At 42.5% G+C, this 24,392-nt stretch overlaps 1 protein-coding gene across 2 annotated transcripts in view; it reads left to right on the top strand.

The window, feature by feature from the left end:
- LOC135522607 (phenylalanine--tRNA ligase, mitochondrial-like) overlaps window positions 1–24,392 on the top strand; it is a 125,124-nt gene that overhangs the window by 5,101 nt on the left and 95,631 nt on the right. For both annotated transcript variants that reach the window (XM_064949034.1, XM_064949033.1), the window contains exon 2: window positions 1,054–1,175. Coding sequence is in view for 1 of the 2 variants with exons in the window: in XM_064949033.1 (XP_064805105.1) it covers window positions 1,054–1,175 (122 nt within the window). In the remaining variant the exon portion in view is untranslated. The remainder of the gene's footprint in view (window positions 1–1,053; window positions 1,176–24,392) is intronic.

Raw genomic sequence — 24,392 nt, 5'->3', positions numbered from 1 at the left:
ACTTTGTCATCCATTGATGGTTGAATGGCTGCAAAGAAACAACTTCGAAAGGACACCAATAAGAAGAAGAGACTTGCTTGGGCCAAGAAACACGAGCAGTGGACATTAGACCTGGTGGAAATTAGTAATTTGGTGTAGATCGCTGGATCGAATCCCCGAACTGACAAGGTAAAAATCTGTTCTTTTGCACCTGAACAAAGTAGTTAACCCACTGTTCCCTGGTAGGCCATCATTGTAAATTAGAATTTCTTTCTTAACTGACTTGACTAGTTAAATAAAGGTTATATGAAAAAAGCCAGCAGGCCTGTCAATGGGAGTACTCGGTGCAGCTGAGTGCCTGCTGTGACTACACACCCAAAACTCCCACTCTCTCCTTCTTCAGTACCAGGTAGCACCTTTGCTTGCTCGCTGACTGACTAGCTGAGCACCAGTTAGTGTGGAGCGGGAGCGATGATCACTCAAGCCACCCCTTATCGAGTCTGTCCGCATGGGAGAGCCATAACGGCTGGTCTGCAGCCACTTCAGAAGACGAGTCATTCAGGAGTGGAGTCTCATCCTATTGATTTCCTATGGGGCCCCTCTTACCCTCTGACATGGTGGGTCTCGCGGTTAGTGAGTGATTCGGACCAAGAGATGTGGCGCCGTCGGAGTTTGCGTGGATGGGTGGTTTGGGTATGTGAGTGGAAATGACTGCTTCTTTTCTAAAAAGCCACGAGAAATGGTCATCCCACTCCCTCGTAAAATTAATAAGGAGTGAAAAGAGAAATTGGTAGGAAATGTTGTTTTCCTAATTCCAAAATAGAAGATGTATTTGTTGCCTTTTAATGGTTATATTAACCTGCTGAACTCACTGTGAAATCAGTCAACTGAAAACTCAAACTGATGCTAGGCCTGACTCCTCTCCCCTGCATAGTATATTATGGACTTGTTGCTTGGCTTTGGAGTGACTCCATGGTCTCCTCCCCCCAGCACCGAGGTGGTCGCTCGCTGCTCCGCCTGACAAAACAAGGCCTTTTGATCCATCGGTTTGTTTATTTTTTGTCTCATGTGCAGGCAGCCGGAAGGATTCAGGCCAGTGGGTGACCAGAACTGAAACACAACTATACCCTCTTCCTCGCTCCTCTCATCCCACAGATCGTGAGCCCAAAGTCTTCCGTACCATTCACCCTGGAGAGGTAGGTACCTGACATGGTGTTTTGCCTGTGTTGAACATTGTATTGATGTCGTTGTTTTGTTGTTTTCCTTTTTTACTTGGTGCACTTTACTTGTACTTTACTTGTGACTTGATGCACAATGATGATTTTATTACTTAAAGGGGCAATCTGCAGTTCAAACAAAGCGGTCGCCGGTCACCCTGCCTCTGTTTTGGTAAAGAGCTCAGGGATGGGGCTGGAGAAATGTAACCACTCTCAAATTCATAGACAGAGTTATGGATGGACTGACCAATTGACGTGACCTAAAGTTTAGTTTAAACCATTTTTTTAGGCTATACTGTGTTTGTTTACAATGACATTGTTTATAAACAGTGGGGTAAAATATGCTTATTTGGGATTCTGATGGGTTAAGATAGTTGAATTAAGATCAAAGTGTTTGTTGTATATATTATGTTCTCCTAGAATCAATCGGTATACAGTGCATTCAGAAAGTATTCAGACCCTGTGACTTTTTCCACTTTTTGTTATGTTAGTCTCATTCTAAAATTGATTAAAAATATATTTCCCCCTCATCAATCTACATACAATACCCCAAACCGACATATCAAATATTTTAAGGTATCACATTTACTTAAGTATCCAGACCCTTTACTTAGTACTTTGTTGAAGCATATTTGGCAGCGACTACAGCCTCTAATCTTTTGGGATATGACGCTACCAGCTTGGCACACCTGTATTTGGGGAGTTTCTTCTATTCTTCTCTGCAGATCCTCTCAAGTTCTGTCAGGCTGGATGGGGAGCATCGCTGCACAGCTATTATCAGGTCTCTCCAGAGATGTTAGATCGGGTTCACGTCCGTGCTCTGGCTGGGCCACTCAAGGACATTTAGAGATCTGTCCAAAAGCCACCCCTGCATTGTATTGGCTGTTTGCTTAGGGTCGTTGTGCTTTTGGAAGGTGAACCTTCGCCCCAGTCTGAGGTCCTGAGCGCCCTGTAGCAGGTTTTTATCAAGGATCTCTGTGTACTTAGCTCTGTTCATCTTTCCCTCCTGACTAGTCTCCTACAGCATGATGCTGCCACCAGCATGCTTCACTGTAGGGATGGTGCCAGGTTTCCTCCAGACGTGACGCTTAGCATTCAGGCCAAAGAGTTCAATCTTGGTTTCATCAGACCAGAGAATCTTGTTTCCCATGGTCTGAGAGTCTTTAGGTTCCTTTTGGAAACTCCAAACGGGTTGTCATGTGCCTTTTACTGAGAAGTGGCTTCCGTCTGTTCACTCTACCAATAAAGGCCTTATTGATGGAGTGCTGCAGAGATGGTTGTCCTTCTGGAAGGTTCCATAGAGGAACTCTGGAGCTCTGTCACTATGACCGTCGGGTTCTTGGTCACTTCCCTGACCAAGGCCCTCTCCCCTATTGCTCAGTTGGGCCAGGTGACCAGCTCTTGGAAGAGTCTTGGTGGTTCCAAACTTCTTCAATTTAAGAATGATGGAGGCCACTGTGTTCTTGGGGACTTTCAATGCTGCAGAAATGTTTTGGTACCTTTCCCGAGATCTGTGCCTCGACACAATCTTGTCTCGGAGCTCTACGGACCATTCCTTCAACCTCATGGCTTGGTTTTTGCTCTGACATGCACTGTCAACTGTGGGACCTTTATAAAGACCGGTGTGTGTGCCTTTCCAAATCATGTCCAATCAATTGAATATACTCCAGGTGGACTCTAATCAAGTTGTAGCAACATCTCAAGGATGATTAATGGAAACAGGATTTTCTTAAACTCAATTTCGAGTCTCATAGCAAAGGGTCTGAATACTTATGTAAATTAGGCATTTCTGTTTTTTATTTGAAATAAAAAAAAATAGTGTTGTGGGGTATTCTGTGTGGATTAATGAGGAAAAAATAGTTTTTGTTTTGAATAAAGAAAAAGTCGAGGAGTCTGACCACTTTCCGAATGCACTGTATTATTAAAAAAAATCAATATGTATAGCAAACAAATATTGTCCTTTTTTAATGTGTAGTTTACTCACTTGACCCTTCAGTGCTCTTACACTTCCAGTATCCCCAAAAAGGACATTGATAGGAAGAGGCACAACATTTTATGTAAACACAAATACAAAGTTGCTCCAATGTTAGGCCAACAATGGTTGTGGTGGAATTCTATTCTCCCAATACAATATCGTGAGATTTATTTCAAAATATCAACATTGGTCAGTTATAATTTATGCACACATATAATGCAATATTACAGACAAGCTGCATTATTCAGTTGTGTAATTGTTTATTTCTGTGCATTTGAAACTAGTTTTTTGTTGTATTTGAAGTGACTGCAGGGCATGACTAAATAACTAGCCAACAATCTTTAAAATCCTGTTTTAGATTAAATGAAGGCTTATCTAAGGTGTTTAAGTGGAAAATGTCCATGAACAAAGAGTGAACTCTCCCTTTTTTTAAAGCAGTTCACCTGCTTACAGCAGGAGTGCCTAGAGCAGGACACTCCAACCCCAGTTGTAACAAACCTGATTTCAGTTCATCAACCAGCTAATTGTTACAATCAGGTGCACTAGATTAGGGTTGGAGAGAACCTACAGTGTTGGAGAGCCCTGGCCTAGAGTCTATTTTGAGGTCCGAGAGAGATCCGGTTATTAGTTCACCCAAGTCTCTTACCACAAATTGAACAAGTCCATCTTCACTCCGTTGCCCCTTGGCGGTGCATCAGTCAGATGAGCTTGATGTCAGCCCCGATTGGAGGAGAAGAAGAGATTGCCAGTGAGATGTTTATTACGCCACATTTGTTTGGCAGGCCATTAGGCAGCGTCTTGCCCTCCAATAAATCTTCACTCACATGATGATCACTGGAGAGCATGTCTTTCCCTGGGAATCGTGGGACCTCACTTTAAGAAATCATAGCCACTAGTCAGATTGTCCCAGTCCAATGATGAGAGGGGGGAAAGCAAGGAAATGAAAAATAACAGAGAGAGTACAAAACAAACCAGATAGGCTTCCTTATGAAGAAATACAATCCATCCAAATAAGGATTGATACATCCTGCCCGCAGTGCCTTCAGGTAAGGGAGGTCATTGTGAAAGGAAGCAAACAAACTCAAACAACAGCTAAAACGGGACTAACCACTTCATTCCCAGGGAAAATGGAAAACAAAACAAATCAGCCCCTGGCAAAAACCATTATTAGGCTGCTTACTAAAAACAACATTTCAGCAACCATGCACCAACACATGCCCTCTCCTGTCAGCAATCGATAGTGAGGCATTAGCATTTTGGAGATATATCCTAGAAATTAGGTATGACCTAAGGGTATTGGTTTTTAGAAGGCAGCCAATAGCCATGCATTATGACCATGGCTACCACTTCAATCCATATCCAAAGGGACCTCGATGTAGCAGAAGCCTCAGAGGCCATGCAACATCTCTTTCATCATGGGGACCATAGACCTGGGCTACTAACGTAATTATACTTTGTACATTACAGTTTTACAGGGCTGTAGGCAGTTTTGAGTGCTATTCCCATGAGTGTAACCGTGTTGCAGAGAACCTTAATCACTTTTTGGGGAGGGGAGTGTTTGGAAAGACGTATGTAAACACATTAGCTGGCAATCCCCGGGTAATGACCTTGTGTGCAGGGTTGTAGAATTTGCTTGGCTGTCACCAAGATAAATTAGCCATTGTGATAATTGTTGGAAATTGCCAGAGATGCACTGCGGCAAGGGGGGGGGGGGGGTGTCTCAAATTGCCCAGTCCAACTCCAAGTAAGGACAGTCTACCTTTTAAGAACATGAATATGGAGCCAACGAAATAAAACAAGCAGCATTGCAGATAATGCGATGAACAAGATGCGAGACTTCGCTATCACTGTCACACGCAGTATCTGCACATGTGCACAGGTTCGCTTCACGCCGTTACAGCGTGTTAGGTATGGGACCATAACAGCGGAGACGTCTACCCTTTGCTCTTCAATGGTCTTAGATTGTTGCGGAAATTGACCCACTATGCTGTTTACTCTGTGAATCTACGTCATATCCCTGAGTCATTTTAAGCTAATTTGTCGACGCTCACCATGATCGAGAGTAATGCAAATTCCCATTCTCTGCAAAGACATGTAAGAGAATAGGACCTTGATTTTTGCCAAGGTCGTCAGGGAGTTGTGGTAAAAGGAGTTGAAGAAAATAAAACCTTAGTCAGTAAAGTAGGCCTAAACTAATCTAAATGTACTCCGTTGTCTCTTCTCATACTATCGCAGTAGGCTTCAACGTCTTGATCGCTGATCGGCCAAGCTCTCTAGAGGTTGTGGTTCTACGGCCTTTCGCTTTTAATTTGAACCTAAACCACAAACTGTTACTTAACCTAAAACTATGCACAGTTTCCAATGTTTTGCTCTCAGAGGGATCAATGGATTTCCAAAGTATTATTTTGCTGGCTTGTGGTAGACAACATCTGCAGTACATTAGATTTTAATTAGCAAACCACTACTGGGTTGTTCCCTGTTTTGTACTAGTTTGTTGCAGTTCTGTTGCCGTGCGACATTACTGTTTTGGCCACAGCAACACTTTTCTTCCCCACCTAATATTACCTGGGATGTGGAACAAATTCCTCAGAAGCATGCTTTTGTAATCATTTACGGTCGCTATATTACATTTACATTTAAGTCATTTAGCAGACACTCTTATCCAGAGCGACTTACAAATTGGTGAATTCACCTTCTGACATCCAGTGGAACAGCCACTTTACAATAGTGCATCTAAATCATTTAAGGGGGGGGGTGAGAAGGATTACTTATCCTATCCTAGGTATTCCTTGAAGAGGTGGGGTTTCAGGTGTCTCCGGAAGGTGGTGATTGACTCCGCTGTCCTGGCGTCGTGAGGGAGTTTGTTCCACCATTGGGGGGCCAGAGCAGCGAACAGTTTTGACTGGGCTGAGCGGGAACTGTACTTCCTCAGTGGTAGGGAGGCGAGCAGGCCAGAGGTGGATGAACGCAGTGCCCTTGTTTGGGTGTAGGGCCTGATCAGAGCCTGGAGGTACTGCGGTGCCGTTCCCCTCACAGCTCCGTAGGCAAGCACCATGGTCTTGTAGCGGATGCGAGCTTCAACTGGAAGCCAGTGGAGAGAGCGGAGGAGCGGGGTGACGTGAGAGAACTTGGGAAGGTTGAACACCAGACGGGCTGCGGCGTTCTGGATGAGTTGTAGGGGTTTAATGGCACAGGCAGGGAGCCCAGCCAACAGCGAGTTGCAGTAATCCAGACGGGAGATGACAAGTGCCTGGATTAGGACCTGCGCCGCTTCCTGTGTGAGGCAGGGTCGTACTCTGCGGATGTTGTAGAGCATGAACCTACAGGAACGGGCCACCGCCATGCTAAATGACTTAAATGTAATATTATCTTAAGAGCAAGTCTCTCCTCTCCCTGGTCTATGGCGGCGTCTCGGGTCGGTGTACCCCATTTTTCTCAGTAAAGCTCTTCCTGAGCACCAAACCTTTGCCCGCAAACAGAGCCACACACACACTTGCACAGTCCAGAGAGCATGGTCTAATCTGAAAAAGGTAGTAATACAATTAAGAGTTTATGGTATCCTGGCTTAAATACATGATTCAACAATCTATTACAGCCTTTAAAGGGATCATGCTATGTTGTCTGTCACGGTTTCTGCTCAAGCTCTCATGAAACCATCAACTCTTAATTGTCTTACTACCTTTTTTTTTAGATTAGACCATGTTAACCATTAATTGAGCAAATGGCTTTTGTGATTTGCCAAGTCATCCATTCTAGCTCATTGCACACTCTGACCTGTTGTAATTTGGTAACTGGTAAATGACAGTGGAGCTCCTATAAATATTAGGATAGCTTAATTCTGGTCTTAGCTGATTCACGTTGAGATTAAACCTGATTGATATGGATTGAGACTTAATTTGACTGACCTGAACGTCTTTGAGAGTGATGAAGTTTGAGGACATTTTTGACAACTGGCTTCCAAACAGGTCATAGAGTACCACAGTGTGAGTCATAATACCCATAACCTCGTGGTCAAACAGGGAAATGGTTCCAATCGTTGTTCCACCATTCATTTTTTCCATAGGTAATTTTAGAAACGCTTAAAAAAAAGGGTTGCGTTTCGTGTACGCTTACCCTGGCGTGACATTTTGACAACCGTGTAAATCTCTCTCAGACAAAGTGACTTTTATCAATATATTCGGCTGTATTTACCTCCCCCCAAAATGAAATGCTAATGTTGCAATCATAAAGAACTACAAATGCCATGATGATCTGGACAAGACTGACGAATCGAGGCAAAGGTAAGAATCTCTGGATTAACTATCTAATGTCAGCTACATGTAGTATTTAATAAATTCCCAACTTTTCTTTAAATAGATAATTCTATGAACTGTCTTGTGCAAAATAAACAAATTGACACAATACCTGTTCGCAAAGGTGTCAGCGAGAGATGATATGCAGGAGCTTGCAGGGATTTGTAGTTTTGCATGATGTCTACTTTGATGCTAATTAGCATTTTCGAATCTGAGCGTAAATGGAGCTGCATATATTGATAAAAGTCACCTTGTCCGGGAGAGATTTACATGATTATCAAAATGTCACGCCAGGATAAGCCTACACGAAACACAGCCATTATTTGAAGTGTTTCTAAAATCCCCTATGGACAAATGAATGGTGGAAAAATGATTGGAACCATTTTCCTGTTGGACCGCTAGGTTTTATGGGTATTATGACCCCTCCACTGTGGGGCTCTATAGGCCCTGAAAGTCGCAGGCATGGGTAGGCCTCGGGCATAAAATCCAAGCCCATGCAGGGTTCTAGTCCTGGGAGACAAACTCTGGTTTCCACCATTTCATTTCAGGGAGAAGTTTTAGCGCTCACATACAAGATCAGAGTCTTACTAAGGGATGAGCTGTAGCACTTTAAGTTTAAGGGCACGGTTGTTTTTCAAAGACAGGTTTTCTTTTCCGATAGATATCCTCATGTCATGAAAAGTGCATTTGGAGTTAAAAGGAATCATCGGATAACTGCAGCTTTGCTCCAACTTTGATTAAAAAGAGGCGATGTAATACAGATCCCCGTGCTGTGTGGGCTCCCGTTGTAGTGTTCAGTGGGTCTTTCACACAAAAGGTTCTCAAGGTTGTTGTAGTAAGAAGTTGAAATGTTGGCTAAGCGGTCGCTGGTTAGAGCCTGCAGAGAATTGTTAACAATTTTTCTGCATTAAAAAGCAGGCTGTCAGTATGTTCCAGTGGTGTAAAGAGCGTACATTTTAAAAACAAGAACACGGTGCTGTCTGATTTGCTTAGTATAAGGAATTTGAAGTGATGTTTACTTGTACTTTTACTTCTGATACATAATTTTATTTTAGCAATTACATTTACTTAAGTATATTTAAACCAAATACTTTTAGACTTTTACTCGAGTAGTATTTTACTGGGTGACTTTCACTTTTACTTGAGTCATTGTCTATTAAGGTATCTTCACTTTTACTCAAGTATGACAATTGGGTACTTTTCCCACCACTAGTATGTTCCATACACAGTTGCGGACAAATATATTGGCGCCCTTGCACTTTCCTTAAATAATTCCCTATTTCTTCTGAAATAAATTGAAATTGATTTTTTTTTTTTTATTCTCCACCTTTGTTATAGGATTTTTCAACATTGCAGAATCAATTACATTTTTGTAAACTTAAGATTACAATTTTTTATTTAGAAAACAAACATGGCATGGACACCCCAGAGCTAGAACTTGGGACGGAGACCAAAAGTTTCTTTCTTTCAATTTCATCCTATTTTAGAAGAATTATAATTCCCTATAAGAAAAGTGCAATATATTTGGCTGCAACTGTCTTTTGCAATGGGACCAAATGAGTAAACAAAAAGCCTAAGCATGACCATTGACAGATGGGTTCTCATGAAAAGCCTCACTCTAGAACTTGTGCAGGGTTGTACACACACGCAACATCTTACTGCATGACAGTAGCTGAAGACAATGCACTGTGATGAATGGGCAGTTCAATATATCCTGTCTCCCTGTGGGGCGTGTCTGAACTTGCCCAAGCCCTAAACTTTGTAATACCAACCTTCTTTGCAATGGCGGTCTGTTCCACTCTTTTTGATTCATTTCTGAACAGAAAGCTGTATGTTTTCTCACCGGTGATCAATTCAAATTTCTAGGGTTGGCGGTGTGCAACAACCTTTCAGTGACAGCATGCAGATGCGGGTGTCAGTGAATTAACGTGTGGGCGTGTCGGCTTGGGCATCACAGACACGTCAATTCACTGACGCCTGCATCTGGATGCTGACACTGAAAGGTTGTTGCACACCTCCAATCCCGGTCCCTGCTACTATTAGTACACCCCACGCACTTCCACCAACACAGGTGGTCTTCATCTCCCTCACTGTTTCTGCTATTTTAGTGTTTCCTCTGTCTATGCAACCCATCAGTGTATTTCACAGATGGCACAACTGGTGTGTTTTCTCAGTCAGCTTCCCAGGCAAGGATTTGGAAATGTACCCCAAAAGTGCTGTACCCACATTTTAAATACTGAAATTAGTGCTCGATTGAATTGATTGCTCAGTATAGGGTGTCCACCAACTCTGCTCAGAGTGGGTGAAAATGCGCTTTGGGGATGAAAGTTCAGCGGGAAAGTGAGCCCGTCAGGTAGCATTTATAAGCGCACATTATCCAGCATAGCTGACGTGATGCTGTGCAATGTTCCTTATTTTGTACAACTTCTTTTCTCTGGCCATTTATTGAGTCACTGTAATTTTGGCCATCCTACAAGGGTTAAAAACTCCAAGAACTTTTTTCTTAGGATTTTTTTTAATGATCTAAGACATGAGGTTTGGACCATAGGTTTTCTTAGAGGATTATCTACACAATTCACTTCACCCATTGGTTAACATATAGGTTTATGATTGGACGCCCTCCCTACTCCATATCCCTTAAGAGTAGAATTTCGCCTGAATTCATAACTTCCATTCAAAAACAAATGCCTAGGTGCTGTCTTATGCTTGTGTGTTTTTATATAGAACTCACACACAAAAAAACCTGCAGAGGACCCTCAATACCAACTACCTGACACTTTGATCTTGTACGTGACATAGTTGAATGAGCTGAGAATCTTGGAATAGTCCCTGAGCAGCAGACTACAAACCAACCCTGCCTGCAGAGTCTCAAATGACTTCTCAAAAGGAGAGCTGCCTGCCGCCTTGTGAATCAGCCCTTTTTAAATTCACTTGTTTTGTCCCTAGAGGAATCAAGTTGTGTTTGCCTCTGTCAACCCTGACATGCAGTCTTGGGGAAGAAGTCTAGTCTATTTCCTTCCACAATGACACGCTCCAGGGAAATGTAATCTCTATTCCCACTACAGTACACAATCACCTTAGAGCAACATGGCCTCACCTTGCTCACCACCATTCAATGTCCATCACTTATAAAGGCTCCACAGCACTTTGCATATATGAACCACACATATGGAAAGTGTGTAGTAAGCATACTGGATAATTGTTTTGTGGCCGTTGTGTTAACGTTATGTTAGCGTTATTTCATCAGATCTGCCGGTTGATGGAGACTGGACAAATAGAGCCAATGCAAATAGAATATGTTTGGCCCCCCGAGGGCCAGTGGGATAGAGACTGGCTTTGATGGTGTGGGGTTGAATGTATGTGGTGGGAGTGAAGAGTCCAGCCTCCACACATTTCTCTGCCACCCGTAAAAATGCACCTTGTTTGTGCTGTCGTCGCTCACAACTCCCACTCTGGCTTCAGACAATTGCTGTGTGCTGCGCTTCTCCAGGGGAAAGACAGGCCATTTTTATTGCATTTTTATCCCTGGTATTGCAGGTTTAATCTAATATCACGAGTCAAAACATGCTTTATTCTCTTTGCGTTAAGGTCGTAGAAACAGTGACATTGAACTCCCTTTATTTAACTCGGCAAGTCAGTTAAGGACAATTCTCTTATTTACGAAGATGGCCTACCATGGCCAAACCCTAACGCGGACGACGTAGGGCCAATTGTGAACAGGAAGCAGTGTTCTCGCCATGGCATGGGTGGAGCGCCATCCATGTGTCTACCACGGTCCTCACTGTGTGTGCACTGAGGAGGCATTAACCATGGGGCAGTTTGCTCTTGCTTTCCCAAAGCCGCTTAAGGCTAACCCGCTCGACCAACATGCCACCTGAGTTGGGAAGAAGCAGTGCTTCCTTGTTATTTCTGACTTTTACTTGAAATAAAAAATAGTGTAGTAGTGGCAACAGTACTAGGTAAGAAAGGGATTTAGCTGAGGGTAAAGGAACACTCCACCCAAAAATGATATTTTGGTATTTTTTCTATTTCAGTATTTTGAAAGCTATATCTCTTCAACTTGATTGCTGACATATCAACAATGGACTAATGAAACCCATACCAAAAGACAGTTGTTTTGGTAAGGTAAGCTAAATACTAGTGTGAGACTCTGTCACTGTGTCTCACCATGGCACCATTGACTACATTGATATTTTTATCAGCTAGCATTGAGTTATGTGCTACTTCTTTTGTAATATCGAACACTTTTCATGTATAATGTCTCTGTCAACGTCAGCGACTTTGAAGGGCAGCAGGGTTTTGACGCATGTCATTCTGTGCCATGGTCTCATTGACAAGTTATTACCTCATTGACCTTGGGTGGTGTTTTGTCTCTTATTCATTCCTGTCATGGCCCTCGGCGGATGGCATGATGCCATGGTTTGCCACCCCTACGGACTGCAGCTGCTGATTTATAGCCACTGTCCCCCGAGTACCAGTTTTATAGGGTGAAATCCAACCTCCAAATACTACGAGGTGCCAGCGAGTCTCTGAACCACATAATTGATTGGATCGCCTTTGCACTTGATTTTGTTTACGACGTTACATTTTGTGCAATGTAATTTTGACCTCCGTTGTTTCCGATCTACACTGAACAAAAATATAAACACAACATGCAACCATTTTAAAAGATTTTACTGCATTACAGTTCATATAAGGAAATCAGTCAATTAAAATCAATTCATTAGGCCCTAATCTATGAATTTTACGTGACTGGGAAAACACATATGCATATGTTGGTCACAGATACCTTTAAAAAGAAAATAGGGGTGTGGATCAGAAAACCAGTCAGTATCTGGAGTGACCATCATTTTCCTCATGTAGCGCGAGACATCTCCTTTCCATAGAGTTTGTCAAACTCTGCGGTTGTGAGGCCGGTTGGACGTATTTCCAAATTCTCCAAAATGACGTTGGAGAGAAATTAACATTCAATTCTCTGGCAACAGTTCTGGTTGACATTCCTGCAATCAGCATGCCAATTGCACGCTCCCTCAAGACTTGAGACGTCTGTAGCATTGTTGTTGTGTGACAAGACTGCACATTTTAGAGTGGCTTTTTATTGTCCCCAGAACAAGGTGCACCCGTGTAATAATAATGCTGTTTAATCAGCTTCTTAATATGTCGCACCTGTCCGGTGGATGGATTATCTTTTGTACTGAACATTTTTGGGATTTTTTATTTCATCTCAACATGGGACCAACACTTTTTACATGCTGCGTTTCTTAATATTTTTGTTCAGTATAAATTCTTGATCTGATATCTGTACATGGCAGGACCTAGTGTGCTGGATTGTAGTTCTAGTTCTAGTGGTTCAGATGTTTATCCATCCCCTCAGCATTGCCCCAAATCATGAAATGAAATACTGATAAGATACTGTATGTTCAAAGAATGAATAAGAGACCTGTCAGAGAGCGTCACCTTCAGTTACCAAATGTGTTAGTCCTTGAACACCCTTAGTGGATTTGCCATCAACCGGATGCATCCGGTTTTCAGGGATACAACAAATTCAACCAAGCTTCTTTTTCCATTGAAAACCTGATGTGGGAACTCCGCTCAGGTGTTTTCTTTTACGCCTGCTACGTTAGGTTAGTCTTTGAGCGGTCTTTTGGCACCCAGTGCTAATACAGGCCAGTTTCGTGGTTAATATTATGTTAGTACCAGCTTGAATTGTGCTTTAAGATAAAGTGTTACCAAGTCCTATCTGTGTTTCCTGCACCCATGTTGGCTCTTTCTGTTTTTAGTTCCCTGCAGGCCTACTCTGCCACGTCTGTGCCAAGCCAAATGCTTGTGCATTAGCCAAGCAGCCATGGGAACAGACGTATGGTGCAGCGACCATGCCAGCCGTGTCAGGCTAAAATAGACTATCTGGAGAAGCGACGCTTCAAGCACTCCATACCAGTGTAAACAAATTACAGCGCAGTTGGAAGACCTTCACCTTAATCAAAGAACACAACCAACTTGTAAACTACTGCCCTGATACCCTTCCAGCCCTAGAAGTGATACCACGCTCCCACTAGGACATTCTGAACACAAATATTCTGAACACATTTGCCAAATGTCTCCAAGATTTGAAGCGGCATCAAAGCCTTGTATTACAATGAGTGACTCCCCAGCCGGCACCTCAGTGGTCAAAGTAATCAATTGTGTGCATGAAGCAGATTTGATTTCCTAGCAATGAAGTAACCATGTTGCTAAAAATTACTCCCAGCACTGTTAAGCATATGATTACTTTTCGATTTATTTAAGACATAATAATATTGTAAGATCCTTTAGACGTACGGGCCGTGATGGACTAATATTGGAGTGGAGTGGATCAGTCTGTACTGTGTAGTTTTCCAATCACATCCCTAACCAGAACATCTCATCCCGAACCAGTACATGAATAACTAATTGGATGGGAATGTTAAGTGGTCTTTGCTCTTCTGTATTGATTAGGAAGATATATTTCATCAGTCTTCTTCTCCGGTTGTAATTATAGTGACATGCTTTGGCACTACTTTCATACAGTTTGGTTCCTCACTGGCGGTTGTGTTTTCGCCAGCTAGTGCCGAGTGATGGAGTAGGTGCTTCAGCAGCCGCATAGCTGTCCGGGCCTGAGAGCTGGTGTGAAACATGACTCCGCTGGGTCCGCGGCAGGGTCCCGCTCATTGAGCAGACATCCACAGGAAAGGCCGACGTAATTCTCGCCATCAATTACTCTTGCAGTCACAAGCCACATCCGCGTGCCCCCACATGCCTTACCGTGGCGCGCCGGGGTGTAAACGAGAGCATGCAGCCAGCCGATAAATACCACATTTATCTCCCTCCTCTCTGGTGCTTTTTCTCTGTACCGACCCTCTGTGAGTGATTTAAAAAATATATATATATTTCTCTTTATTTTCTCTCCCTCTTTCTATCATTCTGTCTCCTCTTCATTATTCTCTCTTGTTCTTCCCTCTCTCTCTCTGACTTTCTCTCTTCTAGTCCCGTATCCCGCTTTCTCTGTATCAAAACGTTTCCATTTCACATGATGCGCTTTTCTCATCCCCCTCTCCTTTTTCGTTTTACTCTGTTCGCTCTGTCGTCCATCTTTCAGACCATCTCTCTCACTTACCCAATTCTCTACCTGTCATGTTCTCATTTATCCTTTTTATTCTTTACATCTCCTTTTCAGTTTGCATTCTCCCTCCCTGCTTCCCTCTAATTCTCCCCTTCGTAGCACTTGATGCCTGATGACAAGATGATTGATTACGTCAGTCTCTCTACCATCAAGGAGATGATGAGTGGTTGTAAAGAGTTGCCTACGGGAAGGTTCAGAGGACGTGACTTAGGTCATCCCGTCATCTGAAAATCCTCTTTATTTTGTCCTCTTCATGGCTTCTGCCGCATTGTTGACATTGCTACTGGTATTTCTACTGCTTTTTTTTTAAGTCACCATTGTCATTATGATTAGACTGAATCTGTGTCGGCAGAATCTCCCTAATCCCCCAACTCGCTGAAGGGAGGGATGAGAACACCCCCACAGACGTTGTCTGGTTTCCTGTCTGTCTGGGGTTCACACAATCATTGTCAGCTTTGTCATCAGATATTCCTCATCATCATAGATTCCATCGTCGTCTTCATAACCATCATCATCATAACCTCCATCGCTGTCGTCACCACCGTCACCATCAACACCACCTCCTTTGATCTCCATCCTATTTGTCAGGTGACTGGTAGTGGCTGCACACCTGAATGAGTCTGCCCGCAGTTATTTTTCTCAGCAGACATATGGAGAGCGATTGCGAGAGCCTCCCTCTGCGATGATGTGGGAAAAGCGCAGCTCGATTCTCTAAACCAAGGCATCAATTAAGGGACTGCAGCAGTGAGTCCTTCTGCCAAGTGGAGTAAAAGGGCTTTGAGTTCCAGTGTTTCCCCACGCACCATGGGCCTTAATAATATCTCCACAGTGTCAATGTCTGTGCCCCCACATAAATCCAATTAGCATAATATATATATATATATATATCTGTTCTTTTAAGCTAGAGATATCTGTTTTTGCATTGGATGCGTCTCAATTCACCACATCTGCCAATGTCACACTTCCGCCTCTACAGTGAAAGGTGACAGAGCTAAAGTGGTGTTTGTCCGACCATGAGACATCCCTATCATCGGTCATCTCACAAAATCATCTGTAACGTCCAAACTTTTATGACCCCTCTATGGAAAGGTGTCTCTAACAAACACAATGATTTTCTCAGTTTTGCCCCCCACAAGTGTCTTTGGTCTCATCTGAAGCCCGTACAGCTGATCTGACTTCTGTCTTTAGCGTCTGAACAGTTTGGGCTACACGCTAATATGTACAGGTCTGTTTTGCTCTAGGATGCCCACAGGCCTCAAGACTTGTCTGAAGGTCCCCTGGTACCAGTTCCACAAATGTATGGAATTATAAATGGAGACTATTTAGTGACAAAAAATAAGATATTATTTTATTTGCAGGTATTTAGCATGTTTCCTGAAATGTCTTATAATTCTCAGATATACAATGTATTCAGACCCCTTCCCCTTTTCCACATTTTGTTACATTACAGCCTCAAAATGGATTACATTTGTTTTCTTCTCATCAATCTACACTCAATACACCACAATGACAAAGTGAACACAGGTTTTTATAAATTTTTCCTAATTTATATATTTTTTAAACAAATACATTATTTACATAAGTATTCAGACCCTTTGCTATGAGACTTGAAATTGACCTCTAGTGCATCCTGTTTCCATTGATCTTCCTTGATGTTTCTACAACTTGATTGGACATGATTTGGAAAGGCACACACCTGTTTATATAAGGTCCCGCAGTTGACAGTGCATGTCAAAGCAAAAACCAAGGCACGAGGTTGAAGGAATTGTCCGCAGAGCTCAGAGACAGGATTGTTTTGAGGCACAGATCTGGGGAAGGGTACCAAAACATTTCTGATGCATTGAAGGTCCCCAAGAACACAGAGGCGTCGATCATTCTGAAATGGAAGAAGTTTGGATCCACCAAGGCTCTTTCTAGAGCTGGCCGTCTGGCCAAACTGAGCAATCGGGAGAGAAGAGCCATTGGGCATGGAGGTGACCAAGAACCCGATGGTCACTCTGACAGAGTTCCAGAGTTCCTCTATTGAGATGGGAGTACCTTCCAGAAGAACAACCATCTCTGCAGCACTCCACCAATCAGGCATTTATGATATTGGCAAGATGCCAGAAGGCACCTAAAGGACTCTGACTATGAGAAACAACATTGTCTGGTCTGATGAAACCAAAGTTGAACTCTTTGGCCTGAATGCCAAACATCACGTCTGGAGGAAACCTGGCACCATCCCTACGGTGAAGCATGTTGGTGGCAGCATCATGCTGTAGGGTTGTTTTTCAGCGGCAGAGACTGGGAGACTAGTCAGGATCGAGGGAAATATGAATGGAGCAAAGTACAGAGAGATCTTTGATGAAAACCTGCTCCAGAGCGCTCAGGACCTCAGAAGTTTCACCTCCCAACAGCAAAAACGAACCGGAGCGCACAGCCAAGACAACACAGGAGTGGCTTCGGGACAAGTCTCTGAATGACCTTGAGTTGCCCATCTAGAGCCAGGATTTGAACCCGATTCAACATCTCTGGAGAGACCTGAAAATAGCTGTGCAGCGACGCTCCCCATCCAACCTGACAGAGCTTGAGAGGATATGCAGAGAAGAATGTGAAGAATTTCCCAAATACAGGTGTGCCAAGCTTGTAGCATCATACCCAAGAAGACTCGAGGCTGTAATCGCTGCAAAATGTGCTTCAACAAAGTACTGAGTAACGGGTCTGAATACTTAAGTCAACGTGATTATTTCCTTTTGTCTAATAACCTGCACTTGTTTTGTCTTTATGGGGTATTGTGTGTTGATTGATGAGGGGAGGGGGGGGACTTTCATCCAGACGTAACAAAATGTGGAAAAAGTCAAGGGGTCTGAATACTTTCCGAATGCACTGTAGAACAAACTTCCTTTTAGATGTTTTTTGGGGACGATCTGTTATTATTCAATGTGTTTATATTGGCTAATAGCAGTAAGGCCTAATAAAATTTTAACCAAATAATGTTTGATGATCTTTGGTATAAACTTATTAAAAAAAAATCAAAATAATTTAGTTGAACCCCCCCCTTTTTAAAGGAAGAGCAGTGGACAACGACTTTCCCACCGGCTAAGCCAAGTTCTAGTTTCTTACTGATGCTGTGATGTTGTTATGGACTGCTTGTGTGAGGGACTGTTTGAAAAGAGGTAGTGGCACACATAGAAATAGGGGGGGTCCAGAGTGGAGGCGCCAAGGTGCAGTGGGAAAAGAGATGGAATTTTAGCCAGTGGGGAAAGAGTGGGTGTTGCGGCTTTGGGAGTTAATTTTGGGACCATTAGCTTTGTGACCTTTACACTTTATAACTCGCACACACTGCGCTGTGGCTTGAACAGACACCTCCTTGCTGAAGGACTTTAACCTCTTGAAACTCTGGGGGCGCAATTTCATTTTTGGATGAAAAACGTTCCCGTTTTAAACAAGATATTTTGTCACAAAAAGATGCTCGACTATGCATATAATTGATAGCTTTGGAAAGAAAACACTCTGAATTTTCCAGAACTGCAAAGATATTGTCTGTGGGTGCCCTAGAATGGGAGCTACAGGCAAAACCAAGATGAAACGGCAACCAGGAAATCAGCAGGATTTTTGAGGCTCCGTTTTCCATTGTCTCCTTATATGGCTGTGAATGCGAGAGGAATGAGCCTGCCCTTTCTGTCGTTTCTCCAAGGTGTCTGCAGCATTGTGACGTATTTGTAGGCATATCATTGGAAGATTGACCATAAGAGACTACAATTTCCAGGTGTCCGCCCGGTGTCCTCCGTCGAAATTGGTGCGTCATTTTCAGCTGCTGGTATTTTTCCATGCGATTCTGAGGGGAAAGCAGGCTTCCACGAACTGCATATCAATGAATAGATATGTGAAAAAACACCTTGAGGATTGATTCTAAACAACGTTTGCCATGTTTCGGTCGATATTATGGAGTTAATTTGGAAAAAGTTTGACGTTTTGGTGACTGAATTTTCGGTTCGTTTCGGTAGCCAAATGTGATGTACAAAACGGAGCGATTTCTCCGACACAAAGATTCTTTCAGGAAAAACTGAACATTTGCTATGTAACTGAGAGTCTCCTCATTGAAAACATCCGATTTGCTATGGTTCAAAAGCATATTTTGAAAATCTGAGATGACAGTGTTGTTAAGAAAAGGCTAAGCTTGAGAGCAGGCGCATTATTTTCATTTTATTTGCGATTTTCAGAAATCGTTAACGTTGTGTTATGCTAATGAGCCTGAGGCTTTATTCACGATCCCGGATCCGGGATGGGGAGTATCAAGAGGTTTTAAAGCTCACCAACCATATTATTTATTTTTTTTGTACCTTTTTATAGAACCTTGTTACTTCAAATATCACACTGACTGCCCACTGTATTCCATGTTAAAGATGCAATACTCTGAATGTAATCATAATACATTATATGATACCAATTAATGTATAGGTAATCTTAATGATAACGATGTCAAAATTAATCAGATAATAACAAAGATTGTACAGTGTACTGTATCGATGAAGGATTACCCATTTCCATCACTCCTCCTCCAAATGGTTATTAAAAAAAAAAAATAGGGAAACAAACAAATTGTGCATCTTATTTGCACAGTTTTCTACCAGAATTTACATTTACGGTCTTCATTTCAAACAAATGCTTATTTTCTTTTTACTTTTGCATTCAGGCCCGAAGTGTGTTGTGGCTACTGATGCTATCTCGATAACACTAGCTGGTTAGTGTGTACAGTTAATGTCGGGAGTTTACATACACCTAAGCCAAATACATTTAAACTCAGTTTTTACAATTCCTGACATTTAATCCTAGTAAAAATGCCATGTTTCAGGTCAGCTAGGATCACCACTTTATTTTAAGAATGTGAAATGTCCAAATAATAGTCAAGTGATTTATTAAATACAGCTTTTATTTCTTTCATCACATTCCCAGTGGGTCAGAAGATTACAAACCCTCAATTAGCATTTGGTAGCATTGCCTTTAAATTGTTTAACTTGGGTCAAACGTTTCGAGTAGCCTTCCACAAGCTTCCCACAATCAGTTGGGTGAATTTTGGCCCATTCTTCCTGACAGAGCTGGTGTAACTGAGTCAGGTTTATAGGCCTCCTTTCTCCAAACGCGTTTTCAGTTCTGCCCACATATTTTCTATAGGATTGAGGCCAAGGCTTTGTGATGGCCACTCCAATACCTTGACTTTGTTGTCCACAACTTTGGAAGTATGCTTGGGGTCATTGTCCATTTGGAAGACCCATTTGCGACCAAGCTTAAACTTCCTGACTGATGTCTTGAGATGTTGCTTCAATATATCCACACAATTTTCTGCCTCATGATGCTATCTATTTTGTGAAGTGCACCAGTCCCTCCTTCAGCAAAGCACCCCCACAACATGATGCAGCCACCCCCATGCTTCACGGTTGGGATGGTGTTCTTCGGCTTGCAAGCTTCCCCCTTTTCCCTTCAAACATAATGATGGTCATTATGACCAAACAGTTATTATGGCCAAACAACTATTGTTGTTTCATCAGACCAGAGGACATTTCTCCAAAAAGTACCATCTTTGTCCCCATTTACAGTTGCAAACTGTAGTCTGGCTTTTTTTATGGCTGTTTTGGAGCAGTGGCTTCTTCCTTGCTGAGCGGCCTTTCAGGTTATGTCGATTTAGGACTTGTTTTACTGTGGATATAGATACTTTTGTACCTCTTTCCTCAAGCATCTTCACAGGGTCCTTTGCTGTTGTTCTGTGATTGATTTGCACTTTTCTCACCAAAGTACATTCATCTCTAGGAGACAGAACGCCTCTCCTTCCTGAGCGATATGACGGCTGTGTGGTCCCATGTTGTTTATACTTGCTTACTATTGTTTGTACAGATGACCGTGGTTCCTTCAGGCGTTTGGAAATTGCTCCCAAGGATGAACCAGACTTGTGGAGGTCTATCATTTATTTTCTAAGGTCTTAGCTGATTTTTTTTAGATTTTCCATGATGTCAAGCAAAGAGGCACTGAGTTTGAAGGTGGGCCTTGAAATAAATCCACAGGTACACCTCAAATGATGTCAATTAGCCTATTAGAAGTTTATAAAGTCGTGACATCATTTTCAGGAATTTTCCAAGCTGATTAAAGACATAGTCAACTTAAGTGTATGTAAACGTCTGACCAATTGGAATTGTGATACAGTGAATTATAAGTGCAATAATCTGTCTGTAAACAATTGTTGGAAAAAATGACATTCACAAAGTAGATGTCCTAACCGACTTGCCAAAACTATAGTTTGTTGACCTAAGTGTATGTACATTTACGACTTCAACTGTACAAGTGTTGTCTGCTGATGATAGTTGCTAACTCTAGCTGGTTAGTGTATTTAAGTGTTGGTTCTAGAGCAGACATTTAGCTGCTGTAGCTGGTGTGGACAGGCCATATGAATTTGAGCCTCTTCATTCAGGGCTCAGGGAGATTGCTGTCAGCAAGTTATCAGCCTCTGCCACCTCTGCACAATTCCACCTATATGCCTGACACACACATACAACGCAAGCACCCTCTCACACACATTCGATGCAAGTGCACTCACGTCAGTGTTTTCCACAAGCACATGGATAGGCCAGCCAAATAGAAAATGTAGCCTGCCAGCCCCCCCACCTCCAAACAAGCTGTATTGTTGATGGCCGTTAATACACTCTACTGCTAGATTGTATTTTCAGCCAGTAATTTTCAGGAAAAAACACTGATAGAGAAAAAACTTTTAGGAAAAACTACATTTGAAACTGCTGACATCAAGCTTCCTTTTAAGAGGCTTTTTTATTTATTTTGTTAGCTATCTGCAATACAGGTATTATTGCAGAATGAAGCAGGTGTTAAACATGGCCTTTGCTTTACATAAAGCAACAGTTGACTACTCCATTGTCAACATTTTGATAAAATCAGTAGAACTCAAGTGCCTTCAGAAAATATTCACACCCCTAGACTTTTTCCATATTTTGTTGCATGACAGCCTGAATTTAAAATGGATCCAATTGAGATACCCCATAATGTGAAATTATGTTTTTGGACATTTTTACAAATAGTGCATCATGCATGTTTTGAAAGACACACAAAAAAGAAAATATGTTGCCAGTCGGCCCGCGAATCATACTACATTTCTGCCGATAGGTGATAAGCAAGAGGTTCTGTAATAACATTTTGACTGCTTTCATCTTATTAACCAAAGACCAATAAAAAAGGATGTTTCACTCAATAGGTTGTCTCTGCTCAGCCAATGTAGCAAATTTGTCGTTTGATGCAGTCTAGTCCATTTGTTTATTCCTTCATGCATTCCATAGAATAAAATTATAGTCCCAAAAGGTGAAGAATATACAAATCAAGTACCCATTTTTGAACGTCATCCTCCTCCTTTATGCTGGCAAACCTGCCAACCACTTTGTCAATGTCTCTCGCACAATACAAAGCAAAGGGAGGTTGGAAAGTCTGCCCTCATTCATCATGCATGCACACAAATAGCTCTTGATGAGCTTCGGGCGGCTAAAACTTTGCTTGGCACTGCTGACGGGAATGGTTTTGTCGATTTTCTATGGAGAATTGTCAGATTTGGATATGCTCGGTGCATGTCGTTAGCAGTGAGGAATGGTAGGACTGCATCAGTGTTGAGATCCGTGGCTAACTCTTGAATACATTGTGCAGAAAGAGAGGAATGCATCCACAACTTCCTCTGGCTTGGAAATGTGAAAGCTCAAGCATATTCCTTTCTGCATCATGGTGCTCAAAGCGCTTTGGGTTGAGCACAGAGAACAGTTGTGCCATTTTTCTGAAGTCGGAAAGTCGAATCTCAAACTGCCCTACAAAAACATCAAGTATGTAAGAGTATACACTGAGTATACAAAACATTAACCACACCTGCTCATTCCATGACTAACTGACCCAGGTGAATTCAGTTGAAAGCTATGATCCCTTATTGATGTTACTTGTTAAATCCACTTCAATCCATGTAGATGAAGGGTAGGAGACCGGTTCAATAAGGATTTTTAAGTCTTGAGACAATTGAGACGTGGATTGTATATGTGTGCCATTGAGAGGGTAAATAGGCAACACAAAAGATTTAAAAGCCTTTTAATAGGGTATGGTACGTAGTAGGTGCCAGGCGCACCGGTTTGAGTGTGACAAGTACTGCAACGCTGCTGGGTTTTTCACGCTCAACTTCAAAGCACCTTCTGCTTTCCGGAATTGGGTCGCCCTCTGTGTCCCCGTCATGAAACCTCTTCCTCTTGCGCGCTCTCTCTGCAAACTCAGTTGTTGCTTTATTTTGTTAGCCCATCTCTTTCGCAGTGTTCTTTAGTAAACTGTTCCAAAACACCAATATAAATGTAAACTCAAATGTAGTCATTTTTTTAGAGAAGGCCATTGACTTCAGAGGTCGTCTTTTGGTGTAGTATGGTTATGGTGCTTTACTCAGCGCAGGGCTTCAAGGATCGCGGGCACACTCTGCATAACCTCTTCAGTGGCCTCTTCCTGGAGGCCCGCTTTGTGTCCGATAGGCTCTTCAGCTTGAGAATGCTCTGTCCAGCTGCATGTTTTCCTGTTCCTCCACAAGTATTTTAAAACTTGGGAGGCTCGAAGATAAAAAGCAGTACAGGGTCTCCATTCACAGGAGGTTGGTGGCATCTTAATTGATGAGTACGAGCTTGTGGTAATTGCTGGAGCGGAATAAGTGGAATGGTATCAAATACATCAAGGACATTCAGAGACTTGTCCCGAATCCACTCCTGCGTTGTCTTGGCTGTGGGCTTAGTGTCATTGTCCTGTTGGAAGTGGAACCTTCGCCCCAGTCTGAGGTCCTGAGTGCTCTCGAGCAGGTTTTCATCAAATATCTCTCTGTACTTTGCTCCATTCATCTATCTCGATACTGGCTAGTCTCCCAGTCCCTGTCGCTGAAAAACATCCCCACAGCATGAGGCTGCCACCACCATGCTTCACCGTTTGGATGGTGCCAGGTTTCCTCCAGACGCGACTCTTGGCATTCAGGCCAAATAGTTAAATCTTGGTTTCATCAGACCAGAGAGACATGCTGATTGATTGTGCCTTGAATTCTAAATAAATCACTGACAGTGTCACCAGCAAAGCACCCCCACACCATCACACTTCCTCCTCCATGCTTCACAGTGGGAACTACACATGCAGAGATCATCTGTTTACCTATTCTGCGTCTCACAAAGGCACGGCAGTTGGAACCAAAAATCTCAAATTTGGACTCATCAGACCAAAGGACATATTTCCACAGGTCTAATGTCCATTGCTCATGTTTCTTGGCCCAAGCAAGTCTCTTCTTCTTATTGGTGTCCTTTTGTAGTGGTTTCTATGCAGAAATGTGACCATGAAGGCCTGTTTCACTTCTCTGAACAGTTGATGTTGAGATGTGTCTGTTACTTGAAATCTGGGAAGTATTTTTTTGGGCTTCAATTTCAGAGTTTGTTTTTTTTATCCCAGCCCCGTCCCTGCAGGAGGCCTTTTGGTATGCAATCATTGTAAATAAGAATTTGTTCTGAACTGTCTTGCCTAGTTAAATAGAAAAGTAATAACTTATCCTCTGCAGCAAAGGTAATTCTGGCTTTTCCTTTCCTGTCCTCATGAGAGCCAGTTTCATCATAGTGCTTGATGGTTTTTGTAACTGCACTTGGAATAACGTTCAAAGTTGTTAATTTTCCCGGGTGACTCTGACCTGAATGTCTTAAAGTAATGATGGACTGTTGTTTCTCTTTGCTTATTTGAGCTGTTCTTTCCATAATATGGACTTGGTCTTTTAC

The sequence above is a fragment of the Oncorhynchus masou genome, chromosome 30, assembly GCF_036934945.1.
Source record: "Oncorhynchus masou masou isolate Uvic2021 chromosome 30, UVic_Omas_1.1, whole genome shotgun sequence".
In the NCBI taxonomy this organism is placed as follows: Eukaryota; Metazoa; Chordata; class Actinopteri; order Salmoniformes; family Salmonidae; genus Oncorhynchus; species Oncorhynchus masou.
Note: the sequence above shows the minus strand (reverse complement) of the source record. Positions and strands in the feature narration are given on the sequence as shown.